At 32.0% G+C, this 21760-nt stretch overlaps 1 protein-coding gene across 6 annotated transcripts in view; it reads right to left on the bottom strand.

Moving 5' to 3' along the window:
* Nucleotides 1-2266: 2266 nt before the first annotated feature.
* The window catches only part of LOC148630222 (uncharacterized), a 38052-nt gene continuing 18558 nt past the window's right edge, over nt 2267-21760 (bottom strand). For all 6 annotated transcript variants that reach the window (XM_088563395.1, XM_088563404.1, XM_088563397.1 and 3 more), the window contains 11 exons: nt 21133-21200; nt 20164-20386; nt 19733-19863; nt 17258-17417; nt 15961-16116; nt 15241-15396; nt 14956-15040; nt 14460-14517; nt 7339-7365; nt 4724-4756; nt 2267-4112 (listed from right to left, as the gene is read on the bottom strand). In XM_088563395.1, coding sequence (XP_088419521.1) covers nt 2817-4112; nt 4724-4756; nt 7339-7365; nt 14460-14517; nt 14956-15040; nt 15241-15396; nt 15961-16116; nt 17258-17417; nt 19733-19863; nt 20164-20386; nt 21133-21200 — 2393 coding nt within the window. In that variant the 3' untranslated portion in view covers nt 2267-2816. The remainder of the gene's footprint in view (nt 4113-4723; nt 4757-7338; nt 7366-14459; nt 14518-14955; nt 15041-15240; nt 15397-15960; nt 16117-17257; nt 17418-19732; nt 19864-20163; nt 20387-21132; nt 21201-21760) is intronic.

Genomic DNA, 21760 nt, shown 5'->3' with positions numbered 1-21760 from the left:
ACAGTTTGTGATGTTCGAAAACACTGTTATTGGAATTACAATAAAATGAAGCCTAGAAGGGCTAAAGAATAATTGAATTAACTGAAGGCAGTAAAGTTAAAAAAAAGTTATGTTGCTAACACATCAAATAAATTTTCACATCAATGCATCAAAATTATAGTTTGCGTTATTTCCCTTTGTATAATATTAACTACATAGAAAACTAAATATATCAGTTCTTACTTTTTGCCTTCTAGCTCAGCAGACTTCTATTAATCTTCTAATTAAAATTGTCAAACAGGTCAAACCTTATTCGGTGTTTGCTATCCTTCAGTTTTCCATACACCCTACAGTTGTAAAACCAAATATTTTCTATATCTTCATAAGAATTTAAGTGTGACATCAGTCCAAGATTTTTCACAGTAATGTCATCAGGGAATTCAACATTCTTTACCATACCATCTTTCCCTGGTATCCTATGAATAGCAACCACATCTGTAGGATCTAACTCAACTTTCTAGTCATTTTTAACTATGTTGATAAATTCTGTTCTCAATTTTTCATCAGGCTTTTCTGGTAAATTCAACATACGAATATTATGTTTTCTTGAGTACTTTTCATTATAATTGACTAATCTAAGTGCATCAATACTTCTGATATTACAGTTAGCAACTTTCTGTTCCAGGGTTATCAGCTGGATATCCTTTTGTCTCAATTTTTCCTTTAAGTTCTCATTTTCTAGATTAAGAGAGTCTAGTCTTGTAACTCAATTTACTATTAAATTCCTCACTGATTGTTTGAAGGATGACAATAGTTGCTGGACAATATTCATAACAATTTGCTTTAACTAATTTATCTAGATCTGATTTAGTCACTGTGTCCTGCAGGGCATGTTTGACTTTTTAACTCTGAATGTATTGCAGCTATGTCTACATTATCAATACTTTCTTCAGACAACTCAGAGTTCTTTTGGCATGCTTGGGTGGGTTTGCTTGCGTCTTTGGCTCCTGGTATAGTTTTTTTAGGAGCTAACATTGACTGAACATGTTTTTGTCCTTTAGTTATGTCCCTTGGCATAGTGAGAAGAATAGACTCCAATGAAATATACTCCTCTATATGCACAATGAAAACAAAAATTGCTGCATTCAAAATCAGCAAGAATTCAAGCAAAATAGATGTTTTTGTTACTTTGTATGTATGATTTTAGTTACTTAATGTTCTTTGTTGTGTATGTCTGCTTTCCATGTCTGGTCTTTGTCCCTGGATTACATTCTTTTGATTACCGCTAGAACCTTGATTTCCAAGACCAGGCATGGAAAACAGACAAAGAACAGAAAGTAACTAAAATCTTACATACAGAGTAACAAAAGCAAATGAGCAACTCGGACTCCACTAAAAACTGGGAGCATGGACCAGGTAAACCGGTAGGGTAAGTGTCCTCTTCAATCTTTAATGCTCGAAGTTCCTGGGTTTGCCAACAGCTTGCTTCTATTATTCGTTTCACATGTGTAATTTTTTTCCTTTTTGCCGTCCGATATGTTGTCTTGTGATGAGCCTTTGTATAAAAACGATTTATCGAGTAGCTGCATTAATACATTATTTCACTTTTTTAATCGAGGGAAAACCGTAAGAAATCTTACAAATCAAGCAAGATTGTAAACCACAGTACTTAATAACAATAGTTTCACAAAATTCATTACACGTCTTTTAGACAAAACTTGTCGTGCTCTCTCTACCTCTACCATTGGAAACTATTTTTCATTTATCGGTTTCCTCTTTGCAAAGCATGATATGATATAAATTACTATTCGTGGCATGCTAACCATTCAGTTTCAAATATGTGATGTTCTTAAGTATTTTTATTTTTATTTTGTATTTGTGTGAGAGTATCGTTTATTGTCTTCTGTTACTTTTTGTTCCAAAACTCTCAAATTTTCTTTTAATATAGTCGTTACAAAACTGTGAATGGTGTAATCATTCGGTGCACATTTTTAAAAATTGCGAATGGTGTTGTCATTCGGTGCACATTTTGATGCCCAATCTTATTAAACCAGATGACCTAATTAGCATTTGTTGTGGAATATGGATTTATGGAGGATATGTGCTGTCTTCTGTGCATTCGTTATTTTAACGACGTGATACGGAGTAAATCGGAAAGTGGTTTGATAGTCTGCACATTAGTGAGTTTGATGTTAATATGCATAAACATTCATTATCTAATGTAATACGGACAAAAGTAGTAGTTTTACTACCACTTGTATGATCAGTGCGTGGCTTTTAAAACACATTTTTTGTTTCTGTTAACTTTATTAATATGAAATTAACACAAATAAGATATTCGTAAAAAATAATGAATGCATGAATATTTATGATACAAACAAAATAACATTACTTAAATGAAAGTAAGCTACAGTAAACATGATAAACTTAATTTTTATGGTTATAATTTTATGATGACGATAGCAGCTTGAAATGAAAGTAAAAAGCAAAACGAGAAATAAAATAGTCTTAATGTATATGCAGTAAATAATTGTATTGTATATCCCTTAATTAATCTAGATTAGCATACTTTGATTTGAAGTGGTGAGGCCTTAATTTGACTGTATCCCAAAACAAATTTGTGTGTTTGATGAATATTAAATGTGACATAGTTGTATAAAAGAATCATCCAACGAAGACACAAATTAACTGCTTCTTGTCCAATGTCAACCCTGTTTGATGATTAATTCAGACCCCCCCCCCATCCCAGTTTTAAAGTTTCTGAACCTCTCGCTCCTTTCGAGACATAGACATGATATTTACCTGAGTATAGAACCTTATTCTGTGAGATAAACATTTTAGTCCATCTTACTTCTTTTAACGATAACATTATTATCATCATCAACAACAACATATCCATTATTTTGAGGTTTTGAAGAACCTGAACTTTGAAACGAGTTAGGAGGTGTTTCAATGTTCATTGTCTTACTCAGTGTGGAAAAGGCAGTCAGCGGTATTACCACTTGCCCTTTGTCAAGAAGATTGGTGTGACAATCACTCCAATCCGACGCTTGTTTTAAATCATCCTCAACAACATCAATGCAGGGAAATATTTTAGTATTTTCAACATAGTCCCCATTGTGTACTAAATGTTTACGCTGAGATTCAGTGTTTCTTTCAAGACCATCAATTCCAATTTTATCACTTTGGATGTTTGGTTTATTTTTACACACGTTCCTTCCAGGATGAAGGCCTTGGTGACCAAAAAGCCTTGATATATGACTCTCTTGAATTTGTGGAGTTGATTTAAAATCTTCTTTCATACTACCTTCCTTTATATAAGGAGTTTCATCAAAACTGTCCCCGATAAGAGGACAGGAAACCAAGCAAGATGTGTTTAAACTTTCTCTCAATGGAGCTTTCTCATGACCTTGTTTTCTATAAGGAAATGCATTTAAACTTTCTCTTACATATGAAGCTGCCTCGGTACCTTCCCTCATAGAAGGAAATAACTCACCAAACCCCTCCATGGCACCCCGATCTTCCCTAATATAAGGAGATGGCTCAGCATTCTCTTTTACATAAGGAGCTGTTTTACAATCTTGGCTGATATAAGGAGATAACTCAGCACCATCCCTTACAAAAGGAACTGCCTCAGGACTTTTTTGAAAATACTGATCTGTCTCCAAACCTTGACAAACATACCGAGAAACGTAGTCATTATTTGTGTTTAATCTATCTTCATTATTTTTATTTTCTTTTATTTCCTCTTTAACATATGATGAGATAGGATCACTAGAACTTCTAGATCTACTATAGCTTGTGTCCTTGACCTTCAAGCTGTTAACTCCTCCACATTCTGCTACATTGTTTTGATTATGTTCTGTTACATGCCCCGATACATAATCATTTGGAAATACGTCAGAAACACCATCACTTATCCTTGTCCAAGCATCATTTATTGATTTGTTTGTATCAGAAGCAATGTATTCTAGTTGATGTTTTCCAGGTAAATCATTACTTTGCTTTTTGTTCCCTGTATTTTGACTTAATTCATCCTCTACGTGTGTTGAACCAAACAAAGATGAAGTTTCAATACTAGGTGGTACACCACTGTCATCTGATTGTTCTCTTGTAAATTTATCAGATCTTTTCTACAAACAACAAAGAAATATTCATGTGAATAACAGCATATATGAGTAGTTTGAGAAGAATTTGTGCTATAACCATTCTTTATCTTTCAATGGATTCAACATGACTTGTTTTTAAAGAATCATGAAACATGAGTAACAGTCAGTTCTGCACTGCGTTGATATAAATATGAAAAAAAATCGCAGCTGTTACTTCAAGACCGAAAAAATCTTCAGCTCCAATGCAAAATTTGCATTTTATCTCGTAAAAATTGAGAAAAATCAATATTATTACGTATCTTAATTAAGTAACTCATGAGCAACTAGCAGATTAACCTGATTTTCTCAATTAAAAATGAAGCAAAACCTTCTGATGAGGTCATATAAATGTTGATTGTATGTATCTCAAAAACTACTGGGATGATTTTTTTCTCAGGAAACTTCCATAAATCACTCTTTCAAGTTATTTTTACAATGCAATAAATTCATAGATAACAAAATTATACATTTTCTCACATTCTGTAAAAGAATTGTGTTGTGACTTTCTTGGAATACAAGTCTAAACGTTTGCTTTCATTCTTTGTTGATGTGATAATAACATGATCCATATTCAATTCTATTTATAATAAACTAACCTCACTGACACTCTTTTCATCATTTTCATTAACCTAATAAAAAGAATATTGTTGATGAAATATACATTTCCACAAAATTAATTATCTTTCCACCAATCACTGAACAATGATATGAGGTAAGATTTTTCATTACATGTTTTCGTTGTAAATATATTATAAAATACAAACAGCACTGTAGTACGTTAAGTCTGTACAAACAGCACTGTAGTAAGTTAAGTCTGAACAAACAGCACTGTAGTAAGTTAAGTCTGAACAAACAGCACTGTAGTAAGTTAAGTCTGAACAAACAGCACAGTAGTATCTTAAGTCTGAACAAACAGCACTGTAGTATGTTAAGTCTGTACAAACAGCACTGTAGTATGTTAAGTCTGTACAAACAGCACTGTAGTAAGTTAAGTCTGAACAAACAGCACTGTAGTATGTTAAGTCTGTACAAACAGCACTGTAGTAAGTTAAGTCTGAACAAACAGCACTGTAGTAAGTTAAGTCTGAACAAACAGCACTGTAGTATGTTAAGTCTGTACAAACAGCACTGTAGTAAGTTAAGTCTGAACAAACAGCACTGTAGTAAGTTAAGTCTGAACAAACAGCACAGTAGTATGTTAAGTCTGAACAAACAGCATTGTAGTATGGTAAGTCTGTACAAACAGCGCTGTAGTAAGTTAAGTCTGAACAAACAGCACTGTAGTAAGTTAAGTCTGAACAAACAGCACAGTAGTATGTTAAGTCTGAACAAACAGCATTGTAGTATGGTAAGTCTGTACAAACAGCGCTGTAGTAAGTTAAGTCTGAACAAACAGCACTGTAGTATGGTAAGTCTGAACAAACAGCATTGTAGTAAGTTAAGTCTGAACAAACAGCACTGTAGTATGTTAAGTCTGTACAAACAGCACTGTAGTAAGTTAAGTCTGAACAAACAGCACTGTAGTATGTTAAGTCTGTACAAACAGCACTGTAGTAAGTTAAGTCTGAACAAACAGCACTGTAGTAAGTTAAGTCTGAACAAACAGCACAGTAGTATGTTAAGTCTGAACAAACAGCACTGTAGTATGGTAAGTCTGTACAAACAGCGCTGTAGTAAGTTAAGTCTGAACAAACAGCACTGTAGTATGTTAAGTCTGAACAAACAGCATTGTAGTAAGTTAAGTCTGAACAAACAGCACTTAGTATGGTAAGTCTGAACAAACAGCATTGTAGTATGGTAAGTCTGTACAAACAGCGCTGTAGTATGTTAAGTCTGTACAAACAGCACTGTAGTAAGTTAAGTCTGAACAAACAGCATTGTAGTATGGTAAGTCTGAACAAACAGCACTGTAGTAAGTTAAGTCTGAACAAACAGCACTGTAGTAAGTTAAGTCTGAACAAACAGCACTGTAGTATGTTAAGTCTGTACAAACAGCACTGTAGTAAGTTAAGTCTGAACAAACAGCACTGTAGTAAGTTAAGTCTGAACAAACAGCACAGTAGTATGTTAAGTCTGAACAAACAGCATTGTAGTATGGTAAGTCTGTACAAACAGCGCTGTAGTAAGTTAAGTCTGAACAAACAGCACTGTAGTATGGTAAGTCTGAACAAACAGCACTGTAGTAAGTTAAGTCTGAACAAACAGCACTGTAGTATGTTAAGTCTGTACAAACAGCACTGTAGTAAGTTAAGTCTGTACAAACAGCACTGTAGTAAGTTAAGTCTGAACAAACAGCACTGTAGTATGGTAAGTCTGTACAAACAGCACTGTAGTAAGTTAAGTCTGTACAAACAGCATTGTAGTATGGTAAGTCTGAACAAACAGCAGTGTAGTAAGTTAAGTCTGAACAAACAGCACTGTAGTAAGTTAAGTCTGAACAAACAGCACTGTAGTAAGTTAAGTCTGTACAAACAGCACTGTAGTATGGTAAGTCTGTACAAACAGCACTGTAGTAAGTTAAGTCTGTACAAACAGCACTATAGTATGGTAAGTCTGTACAAACAGCACTGTAGTAAGTTAAGTCTGAACAAACAGCACTGTAGTAAGTTAAGTCTGAACAAACAGCACTGTAGTATGGTAAGTCTGAACAAACAGCACTGTAGTATGTTAAGTCTGTACAAACAGCACTGTAGTATGTTAAGTCTGAACAAACAGCACTGTAGTATGTTAAGTCTGAACAAACAGCACTGTAGTATGTTAAGTCTGTACAAACAGCGCTGTAGTAAGTTAAGTCTGTACAAACAGCACTGTAGTAAGTTAAGTTTGAGAAAAGTTGTTTGATTTTCTCATTCAATTCTACTAAGGCTTTGAAAGTCGCAGACAGATGTTGATTGATTTATGTCAAAACAAACAAAATTCACTTTTTATTATTTATTCAGAAACAGTTACAGATCATTTAGCAAGTCTTAAGTGTGTAAATCTGTTGTTGCATTTTTTTTCAAAATAGATTGTGAATATTACTCATCTTTTACAAGAATTGTCGTTCTTAATATGGTTGATGTGGTTAATGAATGTATGGTTTTCTTCATAATACAGATCTGTATACAGAAAAGACAATAGTTACATATAAATATGGTGATTGTAGACAAAATAGCATTGTTTTAGGCAGTGTTGTGAATTGGTACTCAAGGAAACTTATATACAAACTTACCGGCACTCTTTCATACGCTTGATTAGTCTGAAATATAAAGTACTTTCTAAAACTTTAAATTTAAACAGAAAACGAACCTCATTTATAATATAGATATTAGTTGTTTAAATTGTATAAAACATTTCTACCTATTCATGATTAAACAATATTTTCTTCACAAGAACTGTACATGACTATATTTGATCTTTGTTTGGACACGATAACTTGTCACCTTCACTCTAATCTAAGATTGGAAATGTTCACGTCATCTTCACTGTGATCTTAGATTTGACAAGTTTACATGTCATCTAAACTCTGACCTAAGATTGGATAAGTTCACATATCATCTTCACTCTGACCTAAGATTGGAGTTCACATGTCATCTTCACTCTAACCTAAGATTGGAGTTCACATATAGTCTTCACTCTGATCTAAGATTGGTCACGTTCACATATCATCATCACTCTGATAGACAATAGACAATTGTATTTGCACAAACACATTTACAGTAAATGGTTATGACATGAACAAAAACAGAACAATGTAATATACATTACATATAAACTAAATTCATTACCATGGTGGGACAGTGGTGTAAATCTGATCAAAACAGAATAGTCTTTAGTTTTAACGTTGTATATTAATATAATTTCTGTTAAATTAAATTGACCTTCGATTCCAACATTCATTCATGTATTTCTATATACAGAGCTACTGTTTAATATGTATGTTATGTCTCTTGGTGTGGGGTGAGGTTTGGATGAAAAAATTAAATCATGGTTGTCCAATTTCATTCTGTATTGATTTCTTTGCGGTGTGTAGTGGGTGCACACCGAGAAGAAATGATATTCATCCTCTATGTTCCCACTACCACATGATTTACAAATACGTTTTTTTCTCTCTCTGTTTTTGTACCGACCCCCTTCTATTTGTAGTGCATGTGCATCTACTGATGATAGATCTTTCTATTTTAGATTTACATAAATCAATATATGGGGGTCTTTTAGACGGAATAAATATTTTACGGAAAAATGACTTTTTTCACTCATAACTATTGAGCCTACTAAATTTTGCTTAAACTGATCGTGTAGTCTTTGTTCGATTCTTTTGATATTAAATGGAAGGTTATTAAGTTGTAAGTTAAGATGACAGAACCCTAATTTTTTTAGTATATTTTTTACATGGGACATCCACAAGTTGTTGTTTTTAACTTCTCTGAACATTTCGTAGACTAGTGTATCAGGGGAGTTAAGGGTATGGTTTAAAAATTTAATCATATTCAATTGAAATTTTAGATGTAGAGATGTTCTGTTCAGTTCTGCTAAGCATGCAATGTTTGTAGTTTTACTATTTACTCCAAGGATTTCTTTTATGAATTTCAAATGTAAATCTTCATATGGGTCAGAGTCATTGAGTTTTTCCAGCTCCCCAGACCTCACTTCCATAAAGAATAACAGGTATTACCAAAGTGTCAAATAACTAGTAAATAAGTAAATTACAAGGAACATCTATAACATCTATAGATATGACTTTTTTTATTTTAAACCAGGCCTTTCTTCCCTTCTCCACTAGGTTATTTTTTGATAGATTCAAATTACCATTGTAGTTAAATGTGATGCCCAGGTAGCAGTAAGATTTTATTGTTTCTAGCATATTTTTATCAATACTGAAGTAGTTGAGAAAACTTTTACCATTTGAATTGAATATTATTATTTTTTATTTGTTTGTGTTTACTTCGAGTTTCCATGATATGCAAAAATCATTAAGAATGTTATGTGCATTTTACGGCTTTTTTTCTGTTTAATTCGGCATTTTGTGTTTTCATACATAGAATTAATGGTATTAAAAATTTTATTTGGAACTTTATGTTTTGATAATATATAGAAGAGGCCCTCTCGCCAAACCGTATCAAACGCCTTTTTTAAGTCTATAAAGGCGACAATGACTTTCTTTTTCTTTCTTTTGTAGATATCTATTATTTATTTTAAGGTAAAAATGTGATCAGTAGTTCTTGATTTTAGTTTGAATCCAATTTGATTTTTATCAATCAGTTTATTGGATTCAATAAATTAATACAATCATGAATAATTTTATTAAAAAGTTTACCTAGATTAGAGGTAATTGATATCCCTCTATAGTTTGATGGGTCTAATTTATCTCCTTTTTTTAAATATTAAAGAAATGTAGCTCTCGTTCCATATTTTAGAGAATGATCCTGTATTGAATATTAGGTTAAATAGTTCACATAGTGGTTTCAGTAAGACTTGTGAACCACACTTGATCATTTCATTTGAAATTAAATCAGCTTCTGCTGATTTGCAATTTTTTAGTGTCTTTATTGCTTTTAATATTTCATTTGACTCTGTTCTGTTGTTGAGAGTGTGTTCATTATTGAGATTATTTTCTGCAAGATTATTCTTAAGGTTTGAAGTTATCATTTTATAAAAATTGTTATTTTTTGAATGACTAGAATTCATGTCCTAAAATAAATTTCTAAATTCTTCTTCATGAAACTTTTCATCTTTACTGCTTTCCGATAACCTGTTTAGTTTATTTATAAGGCTCCAAAAAGATTTAGGATCCTTATTGAAGTTGTTTGATATCTTATCATAAATTTGTGTTTTGTATTTTTCTCTCCTTCTTTACACCGCCTTCTATATTTAGAATGGAGAGAGTAAAAGGTTTTCCTGTACTCACCATTGGGATTTTTATTTACAAGCGAACAATATTTGTGTACAGTTACACGAAGGTCATGGCAAGATTCTGTGAACCATGGTTTGGGGGAATTTCTTTTATTTTTATTTTTTGGGAAGCTTTTAATAAGTTTAGTAGAGTTTAAGGCTGTATCATATAAAATTGAATTTATGTTTTCAACGGCTGTTTCACAGTCAGTGTGTAAAGTTGTCATGAAATCATTTTACTTTTGTTTAACATGAAGGCTTTGAATATCATTTGAGTATTTAACCAGTGTTTCTTCATTCCACACGAACTTGCCCGAAAGGGGTTCAAGGTTATCTTTTTGTGAAATTTTTAAGTTATTAAAGCAAGTGAACAGTGAGCAACTAGTTGTGCAATGATCTGAAATAGTGGTAAAATCATGAACATTATAAAAGTTCCAATACTATTGAAGAGGTCATGAGATGCTATTGAATAATCAACAACACTACATCCCTTATATGTTATACAAGTGTAATTACCAAGTAAATCACCTGGTTTTCTTCCATTTAGTATTCTTATACCTCCTTCTCTACATAAATCTAACAAGAGTTTACCACTTTTATTTGGGTTTTTTTATCGAGATTGTTTCTATAAAGCTGAATCACAAACATATTTTGGATCATTCATTTTTGGGAATTGTGTATCATCAGTTAGAACAAAATCATGAATATTACTGGTGTATGCATTTAAGTCCCCTTGGATAAGAATATCTCCTAGTTGGCTATAATATTCAATATTTCTAAGTAAATGAGAATATCTTTCATTCAAATCATCTATGTTATTGAGAAAGTTTCCTGGAGAAGAACAACCTATTCCAAGATATATGTCTTTCTTCAGATTAAAGAACATTTTGTCTAACTTGGCCCATACAATATCTTTATTATTATTCTGCAATGCTGTTACGCCTTTACATAAATTATGATTAACATATATGGATGTACCACCAGAGTTTCGTCTGGCCTTTTTATGTTTACGTCTATTGATATTACAAATACAAATCCAGTGGTATCTTTTTTGTGGGTTACCACTGTCACACCATGTTTCAACTAAACTAACTATTTGCATTTTAGAAACAAAATTCACAAATTCTTGACTGCTTATCTTTTCATTTGATAAGCCTTGTATGCTCCACATTCCAATGTTTAGGTTAGAATTAATATTATGTATTTTTTGTTATTGTTTTCATCTTTCCAAACGACCATTTATAGTTAAAAGGATTATATGTATACATTTGTATATCGTTTCTAATGACATAGAAACACAATAGCAAAGGTTATATTAAAATTTGAAAGTATTTTGTTTTCCATTATGACAATTGTAAATTGTAATTCAATAATTAAAGAGTCAACAAATAAAAAATATCTGAGATTACAAAAACAGACTTTACATTTAAAGAGAGATAACTCTATCACATTATCCTTATTAGATGATGTGAAGATTACTTATTTTATCCTTTACTTTAGAAATAAAGGTAAACAACTATTTGATAAGATATAATTCTCATCAATTTGATAAGACCCTAGATTATGTTATGTAAACAGTTGTTTAAATAGGATGACATTAAGGTTTTGAATCCATAATTATATGTATGATCAAACAAACATATAGTAATCAGAAGAATATAGTACAAATTTGACAATTACGTTTCCGCTGAGTTACTTAATATGTTGAGGCCTGAATGGCATCGGTGGAGCTGGAGGACCGAACGGCATGCGATATGGATTAAATGACAGCTGTTGAAGAATAAAATGCATTCGCTGGGGATTGAACGGGCCCCACACCCAGGGATGAAACTGCATTGGTGGTACATGTATTGGATACGGTGGCGGTTGAGGCATACTGTAAGGTTTTAACAGTGAAGGCATTTGCGGACACATTGAATTTGGAGTTTGTTGAGGATGTTTTCCAGATTGTGAGTCATTTGGATCATTTGTAGGTGTATACTTCCCTCTTAGTGGTCCTCGTGAGATATTCATTGATGATTTCAGAAATTTAACAATTGCCGGGATTCCTTTTGTTTGTTTAGGTGTGCACTGTCATAAAACATATTGTCTGATGGATTAAACGAACGAAGAAGGGTTATATTACTTATATTAAGACTGGCTTCTTTGATAGTTTTGTTCGCTTCTTCAATTTCAGAGTAAGGTATGACTTTTCTCTTCATGATTGGCAATACAAATATTTGTGTTTTGGACCAGGAAATGGACATATATTCAAAAAGTTCTTCGTATTCCTTGTGTTTTACTCCGTTTCCATGTAAATCTCTAGCTTCTATGTGGAGGAGTACTCTCTTAGGATGTGGAATAGGATGGCCTGATCTTTGCATATATTCAAGACAAACTTGTGCCCCACCACGCATATAACGCTTTAGCGTTAATTCATTTGGTGAAAACTTGAGAGTGTCAATCTTCTGTAGAATATTAATAATATTAATATTAATGTATCTATGCATCCTTTACCACTTTTTACTCGGGGTTTAGCACCATTTTCATGATTTTCATGAGATTTTGTTTCTACAGTTGGGGTTTCAAATGTGTTTTCTTTATTAAGAATTTCTTTTAACTGTGTGATTGAGTCATCTTGGGATTCTTGATGTTGAGATATTTTTGAGTGTGTTTCAGCTTGGTTTTTTATGCATTCATTCAGTTTAGTATCCAGTATATTGGCTTTTGTATGTAGAGAATCAAATGCTGTGTTCTGGTGTTTAATCTTGTTTTCAAGTGGATCAACTAGTGCTTTCACTCGTTGTGTTATCTGTTTCATATGATTTCCTATGAGGGTGGTCATTTGAACGTTTTCATCTCCAGCTTCATGTTTAAGGTCAGTTACTATTTCAACAAGGCTGGTAAGTGTTTGGTTGACAGTTGAAAGCATTGTGTATATACTACAAGGGTTTCCTTGCGGTTATTGATTCGTTCTTTTGGTTTAGGGGTAGGTTTAAAGTTGGCAACTTTGTCACTTGTTGAAGCGCGAACCAGTGTTGATGATGCTTGAATATGTTCTTTTTGAACTGTTGTAATGTTTAATACAGAATCATTCATAGTTTCCATTACTGTAAAATCGATTATCTCACTTGCCTGACTTGAATTGAGTAGCTCTTTGGCAACTAAATCTTTCAAACTTTGAAAATACATTTTTTTCAAAATTTCTGCATTTGGCACCCTGTAGTGTCACTGAGCCAATACTGAACATATTAAATTTTACTACATATTCTTCATTTGTGTCAATAAATGTGACTTTGATTACTTCCAATGCTTCATTGTTTGATTGATTTGGCCATGACACCGAAGTACTTAAAAATAACAGATTTCCAGGCATCGATGTTTTCTGTCTTAAAGGTAACATTTTTGGTATGTCCATCGACTTGTACATGAATATTTGGTTCTGGACTTTCAACAATTTTGTCCAAAGCGTCACCCATAACACAATCTCTAAATTTTGATGACTTTTTCGTCACTCGGGAGGACGCACCATCTCTTTCATTCATATTGTTTGATATTTATATTAGGGTTACACTTATGTCATTTAATTCAATGACCACCTTTATGCTTTGTTTTCGCTGTTTAAAGCTGCTTATTTTGCATCCTTTTAACTACTTATTGGTCTTTTTGTCAGTCACAAATAAAACCTGGGGCGCCATATTGGACATAAGATTGGATACGTTCACATGTCATTTTCACACTGATCAAATATTGGACAGATTCACATGTCATCTTCACTCTGATCTAAGATTGGACACATTCACATGTCAACTTCACTCTGGTCTTAAATTTGACACATTCTTTTTACTCTGAATGACAGCCAATAAGAGTATTTGAAACATTTGTTTAATATGACTTACCAAAGCAACATCACTTAACCTTGTCTGTTTTTATTTTTTTAAAAACCATTCCTATAAAAATACTGGATAACCTAAACTGTTTAAATAGATACTTATACACATGAAATTAGAACGATAGAATTCTGTTAATATGTTTTTAGTTTCTTTGCCATGTCCTCCACACAGGAATATTACAAACTTGTCCTGTAATATACTTACATTAATTGTAGGCATTTCTATGACAGGATCTTATTAACTCCTGTAATATACTTACATTAATTGTAGGCACTTCTATGACAGGATCTTATTAACTCCTGTAATATACTTACATTAATTGTAGGCACTTCTATGACAGGATCTTATTAACTCCTGTAATATACTTACATTAATTTTAGGCACTTCTATGACAGGATCTTATTAACTCCTGTAATATACTTACATTAATTTTAGGCACTTCTATGACAGGATCTTATTAACTCCTGTAATATACTTACATTAATTTTAGGCACTTCTATGACAGGATCTTATTAACTCCTGTAATATACTTACATTAATTGTAGGGACTTCTATGACAGGATCTTATTAACTCCTGTAATATACTTACATTAATTTTAGGCACTTCTATGACAGGATCTTCATCTTTATATTTCTTTACTAATTTCCTGGAAAACATGAGACAGTAATGCCTTAATTGCTGAAAAATGAGACATTGACAGTAATGCCTTAATTGCTGAAAAATCAACACAACTTCTTTGTAAGCAAACATTAAAAGTTATTAGGATAATGGTTCATGTACCAGAGTAATTTAAAAAAAAAACTGAGAAAAAGCTAAATGCTTGAAGGTGTGAATAAAAATAATAACTTAATGAAACTTAATATATAAAAAGTTATAATAATAAAACTAGTATTGAGATTCTTCTGGTATGAATCTCTATATGTAGTCTTTACATGTATAATGATGTTAGCATTAAAGCTAGGAAGACAAGATCTCTACTTTTCTAAGAATATCTCATGCAAAAAAAAAACAGTACAATCAGTAAACAGTTCTGAAACATCAAGAAAACCCCTGAAACAATTAACTCAATTAATGAATAAATTACCAAGCAATGAAAAAAACAATGATGGTGCCAATAGCTGAACAAATGACAACAAGTATGATCATCTCTTTGAAAGTGTTCTCTGCTTCTGGAAATAAATATTATTTATGTTAATCAAATCAGATACAGATTTGTCATTTAATAACATATTCATAGTAAATAGTTATCCAAGTTTTAACTAAAAAGACATTGACAATTCATTTCAATTTGCCATTGAAAAGTTCCTGTCTAACAATAGAGAGTATAAATATAAACAACTTTTTTTGTATTCTGATATCACCCTCTTACCTGGCAAAGTTTGTACTTTCTCAGGTTCACTAATGGATGAACTTCCTCCACTTGAAGTTACTGCCATACAAATATAATAATCTATACCAGGAGATAATTTATCTAGAGTTATTTCCCCTTTGGACATTGTAGCTTTCACCCTCTTTTGGAAGAAAGCTGAAAATGTTAAACAGAAAGTAATCAGATAAAACTAAACTTTGTAATAATCATATCATTAAGTTGCAAACTATTAACATGTTGATAAATTATTGTTTTTAATTAGGATTCTCATTTTTTTATTAGAAGCTTGTTAAGAAAATACTAGGAAGTGGACAGATTGAGATGAAATTCTGTGTTGTAAAGTAATGTGATATAACTTAAGTTTTATCAAAATATTACCATATTTGCCAATATGTCAGTTCTAACTTGAACATAAAATAGTTTTTGTCTGATTTGCATGAATATCCAAAATAGGATATTTTTGTTACATTGAGCAACAATATTAACATCAGGACATTAATTAGAAACATGAAAATTAATTAAAACAAGATTCCAGTCAGAATATAAAACTCATTTGGAAACAAGAGACAAATATTTTAAACATCAAAATTTTCTAAACTGGCAAAACGAAATAATAATTATGTCAGTAACTTTCTCAAATTGTTTACTGATTCGTAATGATTGACTTGAATTTTAGAACTGTTTAACAGAAAATGTCATTTTAAGAATTTCAAGACTTACATTGATCACACAACTTTATATCCTTCTGTGAATGTTTGTAATAGACATGATAAAATAATGGTTTACTGGGGTATTTCTTGCTACAGTACTCTCCAGGTTTAACCAATATTTGTCTTGTCTTAGGAATTACACTGTAAACAACCACTCTATTTGGTGCTAATAGTTAAAGAAAAATAACACGCAAATAAAATATAAAATACATTCTATAAAATATTACAACTGACAGCTGTTGAAATAATCATACTAATATAGACTTTGTCTTATCTAAACTCATATTTTTTTGTTTGTAAGAGAAATACATGTAGAAGTTTGAAACTCCAGACTTTTTAAAGTAAAAGTAAATATCATCGTAGCGGAACAAAACATACACTTGATCTGTAATTTATCATGCTGAACTTATATACCAAAAATCATGTCATAATCTACAAGCGTTTAGAAAAAAGTCAAGAAAGATGTTATTTCTGTTAATTTTGCTAAGTTCAAGGCCCGTTTTTTTCAGTAAAAATCATTGGAGCAGAACGAAATGTACCCTTGACCTGTAACTTAGTAAATTTCCCATTTGTTGGTATGTCTGCAAATTACAGCATCTACAAATTGATATTTTTTCCCTTAACCATAAATATTGGAACCAATGAATAAAAGTATTTTCATAAATATATTAATCTTTAAATTTTTCATGCATGGGAATATAGAAAATACACATGACAATGATTAAAGTGACAAATTATTTGACCTAAAAAACCATAACAAAAACAACCTGTATTAAAAGATCAATTAAAAGCTGATAGCAACAGATCACTTTTCAAATCCAAATCCAAAATCTTTAAAATCTTTTGCACTACTTTTATTTGCAATTTTCTATTCTTTATAAATCAATGGAATTATGTAACCAACAACTGTTTAATGACTCAGGTTCAACTTAACAAAAAGAAACTTGACACTCCAATATTATACAGTACATCAATGTAATATACACCTTTAAATCAAGTAATCTTTACACAAAAATGTGAAAATGAACTGCAATGTCATCATGTGGTCTAATTTTTCAAAGGAAAACAAATATTGAATTAGCTATTTAATTGAGCAAGACTGGCATACCTGTCATAATTCACAATAGCTAAACACAAAATACTAGCAGGACATTAGTTCTTTCAAACAGACATACATGTAGTTTCAAATTTTGCTGACATCTTAGTCTCAACAAAGACATTTTAAATGTATGCATGAATTTTATTAGCATGCTAATTACACATTACATTGTGTTAAAAAATATGTCACAAAGTATAACATCAACTACCTTTATCGATGTCTGGAAAATAACACTGAGAGAAGACCATCTCTGTTGTATAGCCATCATTATACACAAAAGAAACAGCAAAAATCCACTTATCTACCGTATCTGTATTGACCTTGGTTTTGGTGATATTGGGGAGAACACTCATCCAGTTCAAATCTCCCTGTCAACACATGGAATCAATTCATGGAAAATTGATCTTATTTATCTAATATTTATGAGTATCATGTTTATTCTTTCACAAAAATGTATTCATTTGCAGAGTTTTGAATTGCAAGTTCTCTACCTGTAAAAAAATACTTCCTAGTTTGAAAGCCTTAAAAGTACTTCTACATGGAATCAACATACTAATCAAAGTATGGAGGATGAATCCTCTGTACATCACTAAGTTGAGACACATTGTATTTTAGATTAGTTAAGTGATCTTCAGCATTCATCAGAAAGACACTACAAAAATTTTTTTAACAAAAATGTATTCATCTGCAGGACCCTTACCCTACCAGTGCACCTGGTCCATGCTCCCAGTTTTTAGTAGTCTGAGTTGCTCATTTGCTTTTGTTACTTTACATGTATGATTTTAGTTACCTTTATGTTCTTTGTTGTGTATGTCTGTTTTCCATGTCTGGTCTTTGTCCCTGGATTACATTCTTTTGATTACCGTTATAACCTTGGTTCCCTTGATTATTCTTACATTAATTTTCACGATTAAAACAAGACCAAAATGCATTTTTTGTGTTGTAGTTAAACATTTATATTTATTTGAATGATTATGGTATGTAAATGCAAAGAAATGAGTTGAAAAAATACCCAAACTTTCTATTACCAAAACAAATTTCAGATAACATAAATATTAAAAGTGATAAGCAATGAACAACAAACCTTTAACATATTGTTATGATCTTCATCAATTGGACTTAAAAAATGACAAAAAAATAAACAAGCATACCACAAGTAATACTGGGGATTATCAGTACATATACTGCCAGTAATACTGGGTATTACCAATAAGCATACTGCCTGTAATACTGGAAACTATCTGTAAGTATACTACTAGAAATACTGGGGTTATCAGTAAGCATACTGCCAGAAATACTGGGTATTTTAAGTAATCATTCTGCCAGTGATACTGGGAACTATCAGTTAGCATACTGCCATCAATACTGGGCATTATCAGAATAAACAGTAATACTAAATATTATCATTAAGCTTACTCCAGAAATACTGGGTATTATCAGTAAGCATATCAATTCTGGGGATTATCTGTAAACATACTACCAGTGATACTGGGGAAGGTCAAAATAAACATACTGCCAGACATACAGGAACTTTCAGCAAACATACTACCAATAGTACTGGGTATTATCAGTCAGCATACTGCAAGTTATGCTGGGAATAATCAGAAAGCATATCACCATCAATACTGAGAATTATCAGTGAAAAGAAACTGCTGTCAATACTGGGGATTATCAGTAAACATACCACAATAAACATACTGGCAGGTATACTGGGGATTGTTAGTAAGCATACTTCCAGTAATACCGGAGATTTTCAGCAAAAATTCTGCAATCAATACTGGGGATAATCAGTAAACATACTGCCAGGAATACTGAGGATTACCCATGCTTACAGTAATACTTAGGATTATCAGTCTACAAATTGCCATCAATATTGGTAAATATCTGCAAACATACTGCCAGGAAGACTAGGGATTACCAGAAATCACACTTACAGTAGTACTGCCATCAATACTAGGGATATTCAGTAAGCATACTGCAATTAATAATTGGAATTATCAGTAAACATACTGCCAGTAATACTAGGTAATAACACATTGACAGTTATACCAGACAATAACCATTAAGCTGATTTCCAGTAATACTAGGTAATAAACAGTACACATTGACAGTTATACCAGACAATAACCATTAAGTAATTGCCAGTAATACCAGGCAATAACCATCAAGTGCATTGCCAGTAATATCAGGCAACAACCATCAAACACATTGCCAGTAATACCAGGTAGTAACCATTAAACACATTGCCAGCAATACCATGCAATAACCAGTTAGTACATGGTCAATAATTCCAGGCAATAACCAATACGCACATTGCCAGTAATACCAGGCAACACCCATTAAGCACATTGCCAGTAATACCAGGCAACAACCATCAAGCACATTACCAGTAATACCAGGCAGTAACTAATAAGCACATTGCCAGTTATACCAGGCAACAACCATAAAGAACATTGCCAGTAATACCAGGCAATAACCAGTAGGCACTTTGCCAGTTTTATCAGGTGATAATGATAAAGCAAATTACCAGTAATTAATACCAGGCAATAATGAGTTAACAATATACCGGAATAGAATTTGTTTTGCTGACACGCTTTTTTTTCAATATTAAACATAAAATAGTAAATAAAACTTTACAGTACAAGCAATAAATATGTCTCTTCCATGAAGTTATTTCACCCACCTCACATTTAGATCCTTGACCCACACACCAATATACATCTATTTTCTCCATATCGTTAGTGACTGTATCCCAGTATACATTGTACACTTTTCCTGATCCTTCCACTATAACATTCATAGGAACCAGTTTATCTGAAAACCAAAACTAAAATGTTTTATACAAAATAGATGCAATATATAGTAAAGATGTGGGAAATGTAAATGAAACAAACATCCAAGCAATACTATACAAACAAAACAGACAAGACACCATTAAGTCTAGGATAGCTCTTCACAGGCCCATAAAATGTTAATAAAACAGGCCAAGCAAAGAGCAAAGTGTTTTTGTGGGTAAGTTAGATTTTTCACTATATAACAGGGCTGATAACTGGTATAACCAAGTATTCCCATTTTATTTCCCAGTTGTTCACCAATCAAATCTAGTAAATTTACCTGTTTCATAAGGAGGTACAACCAGACTACTCGTGTTCTTACTGTGTCCCACATCATTAACTGTTCTCAATTCCAACAGGAAACCAGTTCCAGATGAACTGGTTATGTTCTCTATGGTGAAAATATCCCAGCTTACATTAAATGTCTTGTCTATAACCGAACCTGTTGTAAAGTTTACCACATATGCTGCATTCTTTGAGTATTTCTCCCACTTTTTAATAGGCTGAAATACATTGTCAATTTCTTAAATTTTGTCAAAATTAAACTTGTCTGCTCATCAATAATGACAGATCAAGTTGACGTCCTAAATCCTGTGAAAATAAACTGGTTAACAATTTAATATGTAGAAACATGTTGTTGGACTTTAGAATAAAATTACAATTCATTATTGACTAATATCCCAAAATTAGTCTAAATTTGATAAAAACTACCAATACAATATAATACAATATAATACAAAAGAGCGTCAATAAAGAATTTAACCTCCAATACAGCTTTTACCCATCCAATATGTCATATTGGCCTGTTTAAAAATCCATATAAGCCTAGGCCAATATAACATATTGGACTAATTAGTCAGTAAGGGTATAATTGTGTAAGGTTTTGGCACTCCAATACCTTTTTAAAAGGGGTACAGCTGGGACCACAGCTTATTCATATATTTTGCTTTTGAAAAAATGTAGACCAATTTATTTTGCCAAATAATTACGGGTCTATGATCCCATATAAGGATTGTTTCCTTGATACACAAGGACATATAACAGCAATATCTGTTATGTATTTATTCTAGGAATATGAATATTATAATATAACAGATGATACAACAAGGATGTTTCTGACTATCCATATAATTTGTTATGTAACCTTTATTGACTTATAATATTATTTTGTATGTTTATACCTATTTTGTTATTCAGCACAATGAAGGCTTCTTAAAGGATTGGAGTAAATGTCTTGTGTAAAACTTACCAATATGTAAATATTAATATGGTCATCAACAATTGAATATCCACAAACACTTGGAACTGAGTGGGGAGCTGAAATAGTAACAAGAAATACTATGGACCCTTAAGATGAATTACCTCCCTTTGTAGACATCCAACATCTTTCTACACATCAACAATTGACAATATGTCAATAACTTAAGTTTTAGATCATCTATCGCAATACAATACACATGTAATGCCTAACATTTCTATATTGTTTAATCGAAGTCTATTGAGAAGATTTTAGGCAGACGTACTCCTAATTTCTGTGAACCAACACAGAGGGATGTCACCATAATGGTTATTATGTACTGTCAAAGAATCATTGTTTGTGGGTTACATTACAATTTTACATGGTTTTTAAGGATTGGTCAGCCTAAGAAATTTATTACCAAATGTAAAGAGGCTCTACTCAAATGAATGAATTCTAAAAATTTGATACCCACAGTATGTCAAGATATTAACAAATATTGAATACTGTGTTTATGGTAATAATCACAAAAATTATCAAGTATACATGATATTAAATTTATATACTGAAATTTAATTCAATGGTTTTTCATTCTTGACAAGCTGTTTTAATTCAATGGTTTGTCATTCTTGACAATCTG

This window comes from Perna viridis, chromosome 1, assembly GCF_037379345.1.
Source record: "Perna viridis isolate PV_CMFRI_1.1 ecotype Kerala chromosome 1, ASM3737934v1, whole genome shotgun sequence".
NCBI lineage: Eukaryota > Metazoa > Mollusca > Bivalvia > Mytilida > Mytilidae > Perna > Perna viridis.
The sequence above is the reverse complement of the archived record's forward strand: the minus strand, read 5'-3'. Positions and strand labels throughout refer to the sequence as shown.